Here is an 18,794-nt window from a genome sequence, read left to right on the forward strand (position 1 = left end):
ACAGCGAACAGCTGAGTTAACACACACACACACACACACACACACACACACACACACACACACACACACACACACACACACACACACACACACACACACACACACACGGCCCTTATACTTACTCAAATATCTTTCCCAGCTGATCCACATCTGAGTTTCCTCGAAATAGCGGTCTGGGAAAAGAGAAACATGGGGCAGAGTTTAGTTTGGCTGCAGCTGCAACATGTAGGTCACTCACTTCTTTCTGCATTAGAGATACAGCGGTGTAGGGGAGGAGGAGGGTGGTGGGTTCTGAGGGCTGAACGCTGGGCCCAGATCTCAGAGCATTAATTATCTGGGTTTTGACCGACTTCCCACGCTGCTGCCGCCGCCGCCGCCGCCGCCAGGAGGTTTCCAACAACACTGGAGGAATGTGTGACTGCGACGTGAAACGTTTGAAGACGATTCGCATCTCGTGCTAGGAGGAGGAGGGGGGAGGAGGTGAGGAGCATGAACAAGGCGAGGAAGGTTAGGAGGTGAGGAACAGGTGAGGAGGGTGAGGAGGAGGAGGGTGAGGAGGAGATGAGGAGGTAAGGAGAGTGAGGAAGTAGGGAAGGTTTAGGAGGAAATGAGGAGGAGGTGAGGAGGGTTAGGAGGAGGTTTGGAGGGTGAGGAGGAAGTGAGGAGGGGTGGGGAGGAGGTGAGGAGGGTGGAGGAGGTGTTGGCAAAAACCCGTTGGTTTGTGCTGCTCTGTGGACGGCTGTGGGCGGGCGGGACGCGTCTACGCTCTGGCACGACTTAAATCAATTTTGTGGTCAGCACGACTGCTGGCTGCAGGTCAGAGAGTGTGTGTGTGTGTGTGTGTGTGTGTGTGTGTGTGCGCGCGTGTATTTTTGCACAGTGCATGCGCTCATTGAAAAGAAACAGGAAGAACAGGAGGTAGCCTTGAACGCCAGTTGAAACTTTCCACACGGAAACCTGACTCATCCATCTTGACAAGGTCCCGACAGAATCTTTTTTTCTGTTTTCTGTTTTTAAATAAAAACAGTCATAGGATCCCATCACCAATCAGCTTGTGTTTTTAGGCAGGACAAAAGCAGGAAGCTGCAGCCGCTCGCTGCCTCTTAAAAAATAAACAATTTTAAATGATGAGTTACATTTTTTTCACAGATATGCTGAAAGATTAAATGTTTCATTTCTTTGTTTATTTCTAATGAATTCTAATTGTATTTATTCTTTTATGCTAGCATCTGCATGTGTGTGTATAATATATATAGATACATAGATATGCGAGTATGCAAGTGTATAATTCTCATCTGTTTGGTTCTAAGATTTTTTTTTTTTAATTATTTGCTCTTCAAAGCGGGACGCCAGGCCTGACAGCCACCAGCAGGTGTCAACGTAGCGCAGCAGAGCCATCGCAGGCCTGCTGCTGCTGCTCCGCCACCGCCGCCATGTGCTGCTGCTCCCTGTGTTTTCCCACTGGCAGGAAGCTCAACCACCCACGCTCGTCTCCACTCTGGGAAATGACTCTTGCAGAGTTTTGCTTGTTTCGCGCACACACACACACACACACACACACACACACACACACACACACACACACACACACACACACACACACACACACACACACACACACACACAGCAGTGACAGAACATTTTTTTTTCTCTCTCATACCAGAAGTGGAATTGAGATCGAGAAGCGGAATCTCTCGGCCGTTTTAACGCTTCTTGTTCCTTTTGCTGCAAAGCGGTTTCAGACTCATGGTGGTGGGGTGTGGGGGGGTTGACAACGTGCGCACACACACACACACACACAGACACACTCATACACAGACACAAAGGGAAGGTGCCGTCGAGGTCTGACAGCCATTTCAGATCAGACCAAACCAGTTCTGACTGTTTCAAAAGAAGAAGCAAGACGAGGCAGAGAGAGAGAGAGAGGGAGGGAGAGCGAGGCCGAGCAACAGCAAAGTTGCACACACACACACACACACACACACACACACACACACACACACACACACACACACACACACACACACACACACACACACACACACACACACACACACACACGGGGCCAGTCCGGGGGGGGGGTTTCTAGCTGCTGACACCAGAGGCCGACTGAGCCGCTGAGTCACGCTTCCTCTAGCGGCTCGGCGGCCTCCTTCCACCCAGACCACTTCTTGGAATGTGTGTGTCTGTGTGTGTCTGTGTGTGTGTGTGTTGTGTGTGCGCTTGCTGACTGCGGTGCACGAGGTGACGTCGCTGCGGATTTATCAATCGAGCTGCAGGGTGTGAGAACGCCTGTGTGGCAGTCCACCCCCCCCCCCCCCCCTCCCATCATTAACACAAAACTCTTTTGAACCCTTTTGTGCACGCTCTCCCCCGTCTCCATTCACCTGAGCCATGAGTCACGCCGCCGCCGCCGCAGCGCAGATGCAGACTTGCACCATATTTGCTGGAAAAATTCCTTTGCAACAGATTCCGGCTGCAGAAGTTTCACTCTCGTCTTTCTTCTTTTTTTGTTAAGTTAAAAAGTTCAAACAATGCCGTGAAGACAGAAAAATGATTTTAAGACGATGGTGAGGAGGAGGAGGAGGAAAAGGAGGAGGAGGAGGAGGAGGCTTCTTTCCATGTGTCAAAAAAAAAAAAAAAAAAAAAGTCATCTTAAAGCTGCAATGTCAGGTGGTGGTCATGTGGGGGCGCTGGCCCAGCCACGTACAGGAGGAGACGCTGCACTTTAAAGGTCCACATCATCATGGCCGTCGTCATCATCTCCTGTGACATCACAGAGGGCACCGTCTAGTGGGGCTCTTGGTTCCGCCCACAGACCCTCCCCTCCCCTCCCCGCGCGGGCGTCAGCGTCCGATGCGGCGTCAAGTTCAGCAGGAGGCTGCAAACAGAGGGCTAAGTATGCAGATTTCCTAGGAAGCTAAAGACCCTTTTTTTTTTTGCTTCTCTTAGGTTATTCCAGGAAGTCTCGCCCAGTGTCAGTTCCACAAACTGAAATCACCGCGCTAGCAACGCTCGGCTGGCCCCAGGCGGCCGCAACAAGAATCCTTTGGGGCAACTGCAACCGTCTGCAGACGTCTGTTTCCTTAACGATTACTTACAGCTAGTCATGCAAGACCTTCCCCTCCCGAGATTCTGAGGTGACAGGTTAACAGTCAGTCTTGCAGGGACTTTCCTCCAGACGCTCACTTTTCTCAGTTCACAGTTTAATAATTGGCTGATCTGCGGCAGTTTGGGTGAGTAAGAAGTGCAAGAATTTGCCTCCCATGTGATTTCACACTGACTGGGTTCCCCCCCACCCCCACCCACACACACCAAGACCTTTGGTAAATATGAATCATTCACACACACACACACACACACAGGTTACACCACCTAAGGGAGTTCTGACATCGACCTACTTCGTACCAACACACACCTTGTTTGTGCGTCTCATGTACAAGGTGCGAGGGGGCTCATGGCCGTGGACACGCCCACATTACCTCCCGGCACGCTGCCACAGCGACAAGCGCCCCCCCCTGGTTTGGTCGTGACCTCCGGTGACCTCAACGAAAGCCAAACTGACAAAAAATTGTCTTGACAATAGACGCGCGCGCACACACACACACACACACACACACACACACACACACACACACAGTCATCTTAACTTGGCTGCCTTCACCGCAGCTCCCAGGTGTCCTCTAATCTCTAACAGGTGGCCTTTTAAAGAGCCACCTTAATCACCTGCTGAGCCCCAGAGAGAGAGAGAGAGAGAGAGAGAGAGAGAGAGAGAGAGAGAGAGCCAGAGAGAGACAGAGAGCCAGAGAGAGAAACAGAGAGAGAGAGAGAGAGAGAGAGAGAGAGAGAGAGAGAGAGAGAGAGAGAGAGAGAGAGAGAGTGTGTGTGTGTTCCGTGGCTATCAAAGGGCTCCTCCATCTTGCCTTCAGTCTGAATCGGAGCAGAGCCACATAGTAAAAAACACACGCACACCCCTCTGGACGACAGTTAGCCCGGTGTTTACAGCCTCCTTCGTTGTTGGACCTCCTGCACGTTTGGAAAAAGGGGGGGGGGGGGGTGGAGACAAGGCCGTCTAGGAGGGGGCAGAGTCACTACTCAGGGAGATGGAGCGGTGTTTGGGACCCAAGAGATGCACTTGCACCCTTTGTGACATAACAGAGGGATGATTTTTATTTTAATTTTTAACACATAGAAATGAATTCATGGTGAAGCAAATCCTGCTCACTCTGCCTGCAGGAGCTTCGGTCATTGTGATTCTCTTATGTTGCAGTTGGACACGACAATACAACACTCAACCAACAGTGGCAGTGCCCTGTGTGTGTGTGTGTGTGTGTGTGTGTGTCTGCGGCCTGTGTGTTACCACATGTCAATGGGTGCATGTGAGAGTGTGTGTGTGAGAAAGCGTACGCCTGTGTGTGTGTGCAGGCGTGAAGACGGTTGAGGGAAGGAAGCACCAGTTGCAGCTCCTGGCTCTCTGCCCTGCACCACCACCACCACCACCACCTCCTCCAGCTTCTTATCTCCACCAGCACCAACCAGCACCAGCCAGCACCTCCCTCGCTCCCTCCCTCCCTCCCTCCACTCCTCCTCCACCCTCTCCAGGCGCAACATCTGATATTAAGCTGCTACGACACAATAAATGCAGACATCTTGGCCGGCGTGTGAAAGTGCTGGGCTCGTTGGTTCGTTCGTTACACCACAAACTGATACTTGCGGCTCCCAAAAAGCAGAATCTCGACTCGCGACGCGACCGCAGCAGGCGCTGCAGCCGCTCGATAAGCCAACTGCTCGCCGCACATCTGGCGGCAGGTGCCAGCAGGGGGAGGAAGAGATATCAGGGCGGAGAAACAGCCCGAACCCCCCCCCCCCCCCTCCCCACCTCTGCAACCCCCACCCTCGGAAAAAACTAGAGCCCAACCACCCCGAAACCATCCGACACCGTCGGCTGCCGGTCTATTGGCTGAGGGGGAGGAGGGGGCGGGGCCGTGTGTCCCTGCCAGAGCTCTGGTTGGACGAGGGTAGAAACAGGAAGGACTCACCGTCTCCTGAACATCTCGGCGAAGATGCAGCCGACGCTCCACAGGTCCACTGGTGTGGCGTAGCTGGACTGCAGCAGCACCTCCGGGGCCCGGTACCACAAGGTGACCACCTACGCGTGCACACACACACACACACACACAGACACACAGACAGACAGAGAGACACACACACTGGTCAGGAGCTGCTCGTCTGCACCTCTGCAATGCAACACAGTCCAACAGTCGAACGAACAAACTTGCACATGTTTTCCCAATTGGTCATGTGACACACCAGGAAGCTGGAGACATGGACCACCTCCAACCCAGGAGTGGCCACGCCCACCAGGCTTAGCTTAGCTTTAGCACCAGATTTAAGCCAAAACGCACCCATGCACCCGGCTTTACTTTCTTCTTTGTTTTACATGCACAACAAATTCAGTGTTCACACTTGTGCTGCTCCTGTCACACAGCTACATGAACTCACATCTGGTAGAAGAAGACCCCCCTCCCCCGTGCGACCACCAACACCTTTCAAACTGTGAACAAAGGCTGCTACTGCCGCCAGCGAACCCGTCCGGCAAAGAAAGCGGCTACACAGTTAGCCAGTGCAGCGGGGAAAAGCCTGCAGACCCTTAGCGAGCAGCGCCGACCGCCGCTTCCAGCTGCCTTTGTCTCCGCCACCAGGCCGGGAGGACGTTTGCAGGAAGTGGCAGCGCAAACACATCACTTTGATATTTTAATCAATCGGCCGACCAGGAAATGCACACACGTTTGTTTAATGACACTTGAGCTGTGATGCTCAAGTTCACCTCTTCGCCCGACCCCGCCCCTGAATTAGTCACCAGCTGGGTTGAAGTTTGAACACGCAACATTTTAATGTCGGTCAAATTTACTTCTGCAAAACCTCTCCTTTTCTGCAAGGCTGACCGGAAATGCAACGCAAAGGCCCTCGGCTAACGCGGCTAATGGGCTGAGCCAGGAGGACGCACCTGGTTCACATCGGCCTGATTTGCACAGCCGTGACAGCTAGCATGCTAGCGCTGCTGCTGCTGCTGCTGTTCGGCCTCCTGGAGCCGCAGACATGAGCCAGAAAGTCATGAATTATAAAGATCTGGCCACATTTTCGTCCCCCCCGCTAAAAGTGAATGAAACTATCAATGGAACGTATGGTGGTTTTGGTGTGTGTGTGTGTGTGTTTGCGTGCATTTTTTATTTTACTTTTGCAGATGTGTGATACTTTCTCATCTGCCGCTTCCCGCTTCTGAGTAATCGAAGGGGGAAGTCGAGACGAGATGGCTAATGTGATGTGAGAAGGTCCATGTGACCGCCCCGAAAGGAAATGAGACGCTCAAGATTTTATTAGCAGCCAAAACCGCAAAAGAAAGAAGTTAAAAAAAGAGAGAAAAAAGAATGAATGGAGCCTGCGTGCAACACAGGCAGCCGGCCGCGTGCTCAGACAGACGGACAGACAAGGTCGCCTTCGTTCGTCAGACAACAGCGGTGCCTTTGACGCTGCATCTGATGCATTTTTCATCCATTTATTTATTTTCCTATTTTAGCGTGCATAGTCACGCTGATGTCGACGGGATCTGCACCTCCGAGCTGAACCGGAGCGACTGTTGAAAAGTTGCACCACCGCCACCAACCACCACCACCACCACCTGACGACAGATTTTGCATCTTGCACGCTGCACGGCGAGAGAAAGGAAAAAAAAAAAAAAAAAAAAAAAGACGCATTCTAAGAAAAACCGCAGCGCCTGCTAAAGTTAGCGCGGCTCGGCGAGCAGCCGACGCTCCAGCAGAATGGAGAGGATTCGCTGAGAGCAGGACCGTCTGCACACGATGCCGGGTCGTCGTTCTTTTGCAGCGCCGACCGCTTGTGTAGCCGCCAACGCATCGACGTCGCATTCTAAGAAAGTTCCGGGAGAAAAAAATGCCTCTTTTTCCAGGCCTCGGAGGCCTTGAGATGGACTGACTGACGGACTGACTGACTCTCCAGATATCACCACGACACTGCTGTGTCAGTGCAGACAGAAAGAGAGAGAGAAAGAAAAGACGAGAGAAGACGGAGGAAAGGAGGAGGACATTTTCCCAAAGTGCAGTGTTGCTTCTTTCTCTTCCTCTTCTCCCCCCCGACCAGGTCTCACGCACACAAAAACTGCTTCACACGGCCCTTCATCTCCTCCTCCTCCTCTTCCTTCCTCTCCTTCTCCTCCTCCTCACATGATGACACAGCGGCAAACAGGAAAGTCAGTAAAGGTCAGAAAAAACCAGAGAGAAGAGAGAGAGAAAAGAAAAACTCAGAGAGCAGCAGTGTGTGTGTGTGTGACGCTGACTTCAGATTAAAGGACAACATTCTAGGAATTCCTCTGTGCTGAGAGCATCCCTCCCCCTCCCCTCCCTCCCTCCCTGCCTGCCTCCCAGCCCCGCCTCCTCCCCCGCCACCCCCCCTGGCTCCAAGGAGGAAATGGTTCCTGCGGCCCAGCAGGACCTCCAGACCTCCTGGGTCGGTCGGACCTCCGAGCTCGGCCCACCGGCAACATCCGGAACCTGTGGCACCACAGACATGCAGCAGTATGACACAATAGAGCTGCGCACACACACACACACACACACACACACACACACACACACACACACACACACACACACACACACACACACACACACACACACACACACACACACGCACACACGCGGGGGCGTTTTGGTTTGTGCGAGTGCCTGCTGCACGTGACTGAGGCAGCACCTGCTTTTAGGACCGGCTTCACGTGCTGCGGTGCCAGAGAGCTCTTGGTGTGTGTGTGTGTGTGTGTGTGTGTGTGTGTCTCCCCGAGCGAGCCTGCCTGCGTGCGTGCGTGCGTGCAAAACGCATGCAAGATCTGCTGCAGACTGGCACCATTCACTTTTTAATTCTATTTTTTCGGCAACTTCGGTCACAAACGTGGCTTCCTGCTGCGTCGGCCACAGCAATAAAAACCACTGAGAAAGAGGGGGGCGGGGGGGAGGAGGGCACGGGTCACAGCTGAAAGTTCTAGTTTAAAAGAGAAGTAATGAAAGAATAAAAAGCTGAGGCCGCTGCTCTCCATGAGCAGATCTTTGACTGAGTGCAGAGCTGCTGAGGTCACGTCAGACATCAGACATGAGCAGCAGTCGTCCAATCAGCTCGCGGCTCCTCCTCCTCCTCCTCCTCCTCTTCCTGCTGCTGCTGTTCTCTCTCTCTCTCACACACACACACACAAGTGTTTTCTGCTGGATCTCTACCCAGCGGACGAGCGAATCTGGGACCTCCAACCACAAAGATCAAACACACACAAGTGTTGCCTCACCCCCCCCCCCCCTCCACCCATCCCCACCCAAGGAGGCCACGAGGCTCCATCCAGCACCGGAGGCGGCTGCTTGTTGGCCGGGGGCCCGTGTTTACATTCCCCCTGGCTGAGGAAGCAGCAGGATGAAAGAGCAGCGGAGCGTGCACGGACGCATCCCGGCCGGCCACGTGCACGTGCACACGGCCGGCACACCAGCGCCGCCCGACTGGCGATAAGCATCTCTTTTCATTTATAAATAATTAAATAAGTAGCGTGACTGTTAAGGAGGATCGGGTCAGCCGAAGGTCCAGAAGGTCGCCGGACTACCAGGATCTGAGCCACATTCCAGAGCAGTGGAACAATGACAGGAAGAGGAAGCAGATCGAGGCAGCAGAGTGGATGCTGATCATAATAATACTAACAATAACAATAATAATATTCATTGTAATAATAAAAAGAACAGAAAGGAGGCCAGCTATGCACAGAGGAGCCTCCAGGGGGCCCCGCCTCCCACCTCTGACCCGCCCACCCCCACCAATAATTCAGGGTTGGTGCACTCAGCTGTGGTGTAAACAACATTACTGCACTCCTCCCATCGCTTTCCCTCTTTTCTCTTATCGCACACACACACACACACACACACACACACACACACACACACACACACACACACACACACACCAGGAGGGGGAAAAACCAAAAAAAAAAACCTGAATGTCTGCAAGTTTACAGTGAGGGGAGAAACAGCAGGAAGAACGACTGCTGCTGCTGCTGCTGCTGCAGCTGCTGCCAAAGTATGCACAGCGTACAGGAATGCAGCGTGGGGCCCTGGGCGAGCGAAACAAAGACAGCACAGTCAGTGGCTCCCTCTCCCCGGTGCTACCACATCCGCACATCATTAGCTGGAAAATTCCTGATACATGCTGTAATTCCTCCTCCTCTTCCTCCTCCTCTTCCTCCCCCCCCCCTCCTCCTCCCTCTCTTCCTACTCCTCTCCATGCTCTTCCTCCTCCTCCACCTCCTCCCCCATCCCTCCTTCATCTCCTTCTCCTCTTCCTCCTCCCCTTCCTCCTCTTCTACCTCCTTCTCCTCCAGCAGCCTCTCATATCCTCACATCCAGGGGCCAGCAGCGCACATGGGCCATACATGTTCTGAGGGGGGAGGGAGAGAAGGGGTGTTTTAAAATATTTCACACACACACACACACACACACACAGCACTACCAGACGTGTGTGCTGCTATTTATATGGAGACACTGGAGGAGAAAGCAGGATGTGTGTGTGTGTGTGTGTGTGTGTGCGCAGACATTAAAAAAGTGTGTTTATGTCTGCTGATGTCATTGTCGACACACACACACACACACACACACACACACACACACACACACACACACACACACACACACACACACACATTTGAGGAGATATCTAAACATTCCCAGAATGCACTGCACGTGCTCTCCTGCGTGCAAACCTCTCTCTCTCCACTCTCTCACTCTCCCGCTCTCTCTCTCTCTCTCCCTCCAGTCCATGCAGAATAGAAACACACCGTCAGGCACAAGGAGAGACAGAAGCGGGTCAACCGGGGTCACCTGGTGGAGGGGGTTGGGGGGGGGGTGGAGCGCAGCAGTGATGCTTCCTCAGTTCTGGAGGCCTCTGACCAATCGCTGCCGTCGCTCGGATTAAAAAACATGCAAAGACCAAGGGGTAGATCCTCAAAAAAAGTGCGGCGCAATTTGCGCCACAGATGCGGGGATCCACCAAGGTTTTTGCGCTAATGACGCCCACGAATGCGGCACCTGAAACGGGTGCGAATGTTGCGGTCTGGCAACCTGGGAGCAGTTTGCGCCAAAGGTTGTTCGTCAGTGCGTGTGCTTGACAGCGAAACTCTGCTGGGATAAAAAGCGCTCCTGTGCGCGCCTGGCATTACGACGCAAGACGCGTTTGTCACCAACACCTGAGCACCATTTGCATTTTTCATAGCCGATCTAAAATATTGGCATATATACTGCAGTCTATGCCTATCTATGTATAAGATTTGGGGAGCCATATATATATTCCAGGCTTTTCAGAGAGGAAAGTTTCACTCAGAAGCCAGAAACACTCTGACAGACAGCAGCTGCGCCTGGTTCTGGTTCTGGTTCTGGTTCTGGCTGGCGGTCTTTCCGTCTGTCAAACTGCGTGCGGACACGAGCGCAAACTCTTTCTGGATCTGCCGCTGTTTGAATGAGGCATATTTGCATAGAAGGGGGCGTGTCCTTTTGCGCGTAATGACTCATTTCAATACATTCAAATGAGTCTGGCGCAGCCCTGCCGCTGCCTGCACCTCGGCGCATTTAGCGCCGATTTTCACGTTTGAGTCCCCTCTGTGGCCAGACAGACACTTCTGCTAGCGCCGTGTCTCGCTAGCGCGGTTAGCTTGCACCCGGTCGTGTGACACCGTGCACGCAGTGTGACAGTTGAAGCTCCAAAGTGTCAAGACAACAAGAACAGCAAGAAAGAACAAGTTCACAGGCAGACCAACCCCCCCACAACCCAGTCAACCCAGTCAACCCCCCCCCCCCCCCATCCGATCAGAACTCAGGGGGGGGGAGTCTCCCGGACCAGTGACATCACTCCAGATCGGCCCAGTGATGAAAAGACACCTTTTCCTGAGAAGTTTCTTCTCCTCCTCCTCCTCCTCCTCCTCCTCCTCCTCCTGGGGCGTCAAAAGAAGTCACAACACCTTCCACACTTGGAGAGGAAAGGATGGGTCTGTGTGTGTGTGTGTGTGTGTGTGGGGGGGTGTTCTGCCAGAAGCACGTGCTTGGCATCGTGCGAGCTGAGCTTTTGCAGCATCATCACCACCACCACCACCACTGTCTGCAGATGATATCAGGACGAGCGGCTGAGTGGGAACAGAGCCGCCGACGCTTTCACACGAGAACTCCAGAACCAAAAGAAAGAGATTCACCACCAGGGAACCGACAACCGTGTCCACCAGCCAAAATGATAATAATAATAAAATAATATTAGCAACAACAACGCTGATGCCGCTCACACTGTCACTGCCAAAGGACGTTGCAAGTTTTCCTCGCATGTGGAAAATCAGTTTTAATCCCCCCCCAAAATATTTATCTCGTCTGTGCGACGCCATCTACAGCTCAAGGGTGAAAACTATGGGGGCATCAAAACACGTTGACCCACAACGAGCCGATGAAGCAGCTGCAAAGTCACTCCAATTCAGGTCAGACTCACAACAACAGCGACAAACATTTTGGCCGACGGCATCGTCATCATCACCACTGCCTCTGTCTGGCCGCTCTCCTCCAACACAAATCCAATTAGACAGGCGTCTACACGCGCGCGCGCGCGCGCACACGCGCACACACACACACACACACACACACACACACACACACACACACACACACACACACACACACACACACACACACACACACACACACACACACACACACACACACAGCTAATGGGTTTCATGGGATGGTCCAGTCGCTGAAAAACAGTCACAACACCCAAACTGCAGGATTTTGATGCTAGCCACCAAGTAAGCTTCCTAGCTAGCCTCAAGTTAGCCTCCTAGCTGGATGTGTGTGTCTGGCTGTGACAGCCAACAGAGTTGCCACACCCGCGTTTCCAGCTTCTTCATTTTCGTCTATTAGCTGAGCCGACTCGCAGCACGCTGCCCTCTAGTGGACCGACTGCAGAGAGAGATGAGGGACGCGACAACACAGCAAGCAGTGCAACAAGCACCGACTTCTGGGTGCACGACGAGCGGCGGCACGCTACCACTTGGCTTCATGTCAAAGAAGATCGCAGACAAGTGTAAATAAAGTCCCCACCACCACCACCTCCACCACCACCCTGGACATCATCAGCGGCTCCCATCTGCCCGGCTGGACCGCACAATGAGGATGCAAGCCGGCCAGGAACCATTAAAAAGCCATCAAGAAAGCAGCAGACCTCCAGGGACGGGCTAATCAGGAGCGCCGGACCGACCCCAGGGGTTGGGGGGGAGGGTGTGGGTGGTCCCGCCCCTCCTTCTCTGGAGGGACGGCTGGTGACGCGGGTGAGGCTCACGACCTCTGGCCACCGCACACGGTGCCATTCTGGCATTTTTTAAATGTATTTTTTCAAAGTCGACGACTGGATTCGCACCGTGCTAAAATCAAAGAAAGGAGGTAAGAGGTGGTGAGAAATCAAGCTGGCTGCTCTAAAGCAGCAGAAGCCTGGGCTGCTGGGAAAGTCGTCGTCGTCGTCACCGTTGGGGATTTCAGACGGCGGCGCGACGTCATTCTGGAGGCTCTGAATGAATCACACAGCAGCAGCGGCGGCAGCGGCAGCGGCAGCGGCAGCAGCGGCAGCAGCAGCAGCAGCAGCAGCAGCAGCGCCGCCTCGTTCTCGTGGGCTTGAGCAACTGCAGTTCTCCAAAGCCCATCTGTCTGCCAGTAACGGCGGCATCAGGTGACCAAATAAGCAACTGCTGCTCTGCGGGGGCAAAAAAAGAAAAGAAAAGGGGAAGATCCTCTTAGAGAAGCTGCGTGTCTCTCGGCGCACATGTGCACAAGACACGGCCGAGATTATCTGCTTTTACCAACCAGAGGAAACAGAGAATGGATGGATGAATGGAGAGAGGGAGAGAGAGAGAGAGAGAGAGAGAGTGTGTGGGGCTGATAGGGGGATTCCAAAGCCGGGACATTAATTTACAACCGTAGCCGCTGTGCTAGGCTAGCTCTCACGTTGCAGCTCTGCGCTCCAACACACACACACACACACACACACACACACACACACACACACACACACACACACACACACACACACACACACACACACACACACACACACACACACACACACACTTCAATCTCACTGTGCTCAATGCCAAAAAGGAAATGAGTGTGTGTGTGTGTGTGTGTGTGTGTGAGAGAGTGCTGCCTGGCTCATGTTATGCATGTCTGCCTGTTTAAGTAGTTTCGGGGGGGGAGACTGCAACTGACTGGTGAATTCCAGCATCGGTTCTAGTAACTATTAAAAAAAGAGAGAAGAAGAAGACGAAGCTTCAGTGTGCAGTCATAGCGAACTATGAAGAAAACACCTCCAGAAAAAAACCTGTACACTCACACTAAGTTCATTCTTACTGGTGTGCGTGTGAGTGTGTGTGTGTGTGGGTGGGGGGGCGCTGTCAGTGAGAAATAAGATGAAAGTGAGAGCAACAGTCAAATCTGAGGCTTTAAAAATTAGTAATAATTTCTTTAAAAAAAGAAGAGAAGAAGAAAAAAAATTTTCCGTCGTGTTTGAAAAGTGACGTCGACTCGCAGCAGACCAACAACAGACAGTTGGTCTTCTCCGCCTCCCACTGCCGCCTCAGCTCAGCCGGCGGCGCCCCAGAATCAATAAGCAGGTTATTGGACAATGAGTGAAGATCAATAGATGTAGTGTCCTCGTTAATCAGCGAGGCTCTCGGGTCGATGCTCGGCTTCGCGGAGTCTCAACCGGCTCCTCATAATACAGGTCAAGGACGGATGATTCAGGCAGCAGCAGCAAAAAAAAAAAAAAAAAAAAAAAAAAAAATATATATGTATATATATATATACATATATATATATATATATATATATATATATATATATGTATATATATATATATATATATATATATATATATATATATATATATATATATATATATATATAAAACTACTGGAAGGCAACGATAAGAGACGGAATATGAAGTAAAAAACAGAATCAGTCCTGCTTATTTTTTTATTTTATTTTTTTCTGCCTTAAGTGTCAGAAATTGTTTGTGTTTCCCTGTAAATCTGAAGCTTAAAAAAAAAATAACAAAAATAAAAAAAAGTTGAGTTCTAAAAACTCCTAACCCTGAAACCTGATTATTTATGACAAAAACGACCAACCAGCAATTTTCCTCGTCGTCATCCTTGATGTCCAAAATCATCCTAAATATTGTTTAAAAAAAAAAAAAAAAAAAAAAGAGTATAAATCCAGACGATGTACATAAATCTAAAGTATCAGAGCGGCAAGAAGCAGTTTCGTCTTCTTCAAATTTCAAACGCATGATGCGAGAGAGGGCAGCATTTACAGCATCCATCCATCCGTCCGTCCATCCATCACTGCGTTTGAAAACAAAAACGGGAAAAAAAAAAAAAAAAAAACGGAAAAAAATGGAAAAGCGAGCCGAGGCCGGAGGGGTGAAGACGCTGTAACTCGGTACCTCGGCTATTGTGGCTGCGCCGCTTTAATCCCACAAGTCTCGTCTGCGGCTCCGTTCAGGCCCTCTGGATGTTATCTGGTCATCAGAGACCATCAAAGAGCCGGCGGCGGGGAAGGGAGTGGCGGCGGCGGTGGATAGCAGGGGGCGGAGTGGGGGGGGGGGTCCCCTCGCATCTCACTTTACACAGAGGACCTCTGTCAGAGGGGCGGAGCCAGCGGCCATCGGAGAGAAACGACTCAGAGAAACGATAAAACTCGTTTTTAGCATCGCTGAAGAAAAAACTGTGATAAAGGTCGAAGTCTTAAGTGAAATAAATAAAGATGAAGTCGCAAAAAGTCATTTGCTTGTACAAATAACGCTTTTTTTTTAAGACATCAACTTTTTTTCTTTTTTTTTTCTGGCAGCGTGTGAATCACTCGTCAACATTCGGACTGTTACTCAGTACTAATGTAAATGCAGGAGGCCTACAACAACCTTACAATACCTCATGGACGCAAGCCATGACAGTCTGCGTAACAACACATACACTCACGCACAACTCACACTGAGCAAAAAAAACTGAATAATGCATTTAGAAATTGAATATTCAACGTGGAGATCTGAAAGACATTTTAGGCACCATTGGTGACAACAACATAGAATTTGTTTTAGCCTTTTGAAAAAATATGTGACCCCCTTAAATATTGCTTTGAGGCTTTCGGGGGGTCTCATGGGTTAATCGGGGTCAGCATCCCCTGTATTTCACACCCTGGTTTCTGGCATTCAGAAATGACCCAGAATGCATCACTTCCGCAGTTTCGCTCGGGTTTCAACTCTCAAATCGGGAGACTCCTCCAGAACCGCTCGGTTCTCGTCGAGCATCGGGTGAAACCAGGAAGCGGCAGCTTAGCGGCTTCCTCTGAAAGAAGCCCCGCCCCTCTCCTCCCTGTTCGAGAAGAAGAACAGGAAGTGACTGCAAGCCTAGCCTCTGCTGCTGGTGCTAAACAGATTAGCCGTGAGGTATTTTAAATCGGAAGCGTCCGCGTTGAAAAGATCAACAAACGGCAGCAGCCACCGCTTTTCAGGGTCCATGCACTTTGCGGATGAGTTTTAAAGGGACAGGAAGTAGCTGTAAGGTGGAGGAGATGCATGGTTGAACGCTGAACGTGCCAATAAAAAAAAGCGACGAGATTGGAAAAAAAAAAATTACCCCATCAAACCTGATGGAAATGGATTCAACAGGGGGAAAAAGCGCATCTGCTTTCAAAAAGCGCTCTTTACCATGTGGAGGTGCAAAGAAGGGTGGATCATGTGACCTCCCTCCTTCCCTCCCTGCTCTCCTCTTCAAGGCCCTCGGTGTTTGCACCCACGGTGAAAACTGTACGTTTTTTACTTCAACTCACCACGGACGTGAGCGCCATCTGGAAGCTGTAGATGCGAGCCAGGCCGAAGTCGGCCAGCTTGATCTGCCCTCCGCTGGTGACCAGGATGTTCTGGGGCTTGAGGTCGCGGTGGACCACGCGGTGCGAGTGCAGGAAGTCCAGACCCTGGAGCAGCTGGTACATCATATCCTGAGAGAGCGAGAGAGAGAGTGAGAGAGAGCGAGAGAGAGAGAACCCAAACAGAGTGAACAAAGGGAGGAGGCGGATGTTTGTCGGTTTTTTTTGGAGGGGTGTATGACAAAGACCTCAAGATATTTCAAGTATGAGCGAGGGAATTATTGAGGCCGACCTCTTCAAAGAGCGACCAGAAGGCCAAACGAGGACAATCTGATGCAGTTGCATTCACATTTCTTAGAGAAAAAAAAGCATTAAGAGTTTTTTTTAATGAAATAAAAAAAGAAAATCTGACACCATTTCTCCCTCACCCCAGATTCCAACTTTGCAAGATTAATCATCAATAATAATTAAAAAAAAAAAAATAAATAACTACAGAAAATCAACTGAAAAACCTTGGCACATTTAGCCCCCTGTTTACAGCCTCCTGCTAAAAATGATGCTTTTGTCAGCATTTCCCCTCGTTTGGAAGGAGAGGGGAAAAAAGAAATGATGTGAGACACCAGGGTGGGGGTTTGGTCACTAACCATGGGGAGGTGGGGGTGGCATCAGTTCCCTTCGTGATGTCACAATGGGCATTAAAAGAAAAAAAAAACAACCAGTGGATGAAGCAGCAGAAGTGACGCACGGAGTCACAGAGATTCTCAAAGCACGTGTCCTTTAAACTCTCAAGTTTTAAGGCATGTGGACGATGGCAGCAGATGTCTAATAACTGATGCCCCCCCGCACACACACACCCCACCTCCCCTCCTCCTCTCTGCAAGCATGGATCCGTTCCCCCAGCAGCTGTCCACCTCTAATGGCCACAATTTGACCCTGGCAGGCCACCGCACGGCTCTGTGAAGACTGGACACACACACACACACACACACACACACACACACACACACACACACACACACACACACACACACACACGGCAACAACGTCAAGTGATCTGATCAACTCTCACACCAGGTCTCCACACACCTGTGGGGGGGGGGGGGGGGGGAGGTGGGGGAGGCGGGGGTGCACTGGCGCACAGCAGGTTTCTTGTGCCAAGGTGTTTTTTGTTTTTTTCTCGTTTCAGTCCAATGAAAGAAACTCTGTTGTTGTTGTTTCAAGCAGCACGAGTTGACACACATGATAAATGAGGAGAGGATTTTAAACAAATGCCTGCATGCCGCACACACACAAACACACACACACACACATGCACACACACACCTCCCAAAAGAAAAGACAGCCCACCGCCAGGACCCCACAAGTGACATGGACCCCGGCCCGTCCCCTCTATTGAGGGAACCAGCAGCTGGTCAGTGAGCCAGTGGAGGTCGTCTGCTGGTCTGCACACTCAAGCAGAAACATTAGCGGCTAACGGGCGGCGGCAGCGGCGGTGGTGGTGGTGGTGGGGCTCACTGCCGGGCCGGCCACAGAGGCGGTGAGCAGGCGCCGCCAACAATACAACCCAGACGGGGAGTCGTAGATCTGGACTGTGTGTGTGTGTGTGTGTGTGTGTGTGTGTGTGTGTGTGTGTGTGTGTGTGTGTGTGCGGCTTTGTATGCACACAAAACAAACTGTGCATCACTTTGTTTTAGTGAAACGTAAGAGCGTGCGTGTGTGTGCGTGCATGCGTGTGTGTGTGTGTGTGTGTGTCCAAGCAGAAGCATGTGTGCTTGCCCTCTGACCACAGAGGGTCATGATGCATAAACACAACCTTCCTTTCTGCGTCTCCATCCAGCCATGACGCAGCGAGCACCGAGAGGAGAGGAGAGGAGAGGAGAGGAGAGGAGGCCGGGCGGGCGGTTACTGTGTGTGTATGTGTGTGGAAGTGGGGTGCTGGTGTGACACTGACACAATAGCAGCCCCCCAACCCAACCCAGCCCAACCCAACCCGACCCCTCCTCACCCCTCCCACCATCCACCAACACCGACAGTTCCTCTTGGCTTTAAATAGCCATTTTCAGCGAGCTTCCTTTCAGCGCCGTTTCCCAGCAAACACTAATTATCTCACAAGTGTGACTCTTGGACAAACACACAAACAATCTTGCCCCCTACCATCCCTCTACCCCCTGTAGCCCCACCCCCAACCGGGTGCCATCCTCTCTGCCATAATAGTCACCCACTCAAAGGCCCTCACAATGACGGTGATGCAAAAAAAGAGAAAACGCTCCAAGCCAATGCTCAGGTTTTTTTTTTTTTTAATAAATAATAATAATAATAATAATAACAATAATAATAATAATAATGATAGTAATGATAATTTCTCAGTGCTGCCTGTTCAAAACATTGGTCATGAAAAGTCTGAAGCAGCAGCAGCTGCCTCGGCCTCGTGTGAAGCAACAGCACTGGCAGCAGAGTTGCTCAACACACTCAACTGTCCTCAGCGCCAGAAAACACGCGTTACAACCACGAGGACATTTATAAAAAAAAAAAATTGACAGAAGAAAGGCAACAGGTCTGACGGAGGTGAGCGCAGGGAGGGAAGGAAGGAGGGAGAGGAGGGAAAAAGTTGCCAACCCCGGGCCAGACGCAGTCAAAACATAGCTTTGCGAGTTTCGCCTCCCCTTTCTGATGCTAATGCAGCGGGGGCGGCCATATTGTTTATTGTAGCCAGGCACAATGTGGGACATCTGCCGCTGAGCGTTAGTGTAATTCCCTCCCCATGCTTCATTAACCCCCCCCACCCCCCTTTATAGGCCCAGAGACAGGGAGCCG

The 18,794-nt window shown here is 51.4% G+C and overlaps 1 protein-coding gene across 1 annotated transcript in view; it reads right to left on the minus strand.

The window, feature by feature from the left end:
• Positions 1 to 18,794, minus strand: part of cdk6 (cyclin dependent kinase 6) — a 30,852-nt gene that overhangs the window by 4,537 nt on the left and 7,521 nt on the right. Inside the window, exons 4-6 of the mRNA XM_076043971.1 lie at positions 15,945 to 16,112; positions 5,040 to 5,149; positions 123 to 173 (exon numbers count right to left, since the gene is read on the minus strand). Of these exons, the coding sequence (XP_075900086.1) occupies positions 123 to 173; positions 5,040 to 5,149; positions 15,945 to 16,112 (329 nt within the window). The remainder of the gene's footprint in view (positions 1 to 122; positions 174 to 5,039; positions 5,150 to 15,944; positions 16,113 to 18,794) is intronic.

This window comes from Nelusetta ayraudi, unplaced genomic scaffold, assembly GCF_046127955.1.
Source record: "Nelusetta ayraudi isolate G7.1 ecotype Tasmania unplaced genomic scaffold, CSIRO-AGI_Nayr_v1 ptg000079l, whole genome shotgun sequence".
Lineage (NCBI taxonomy): Eukaryota > Metazoa > Chordata > Actinopteri > Tetraodontiformes > Monacanthidae > Nelusetta > Nelusetta ayraudi.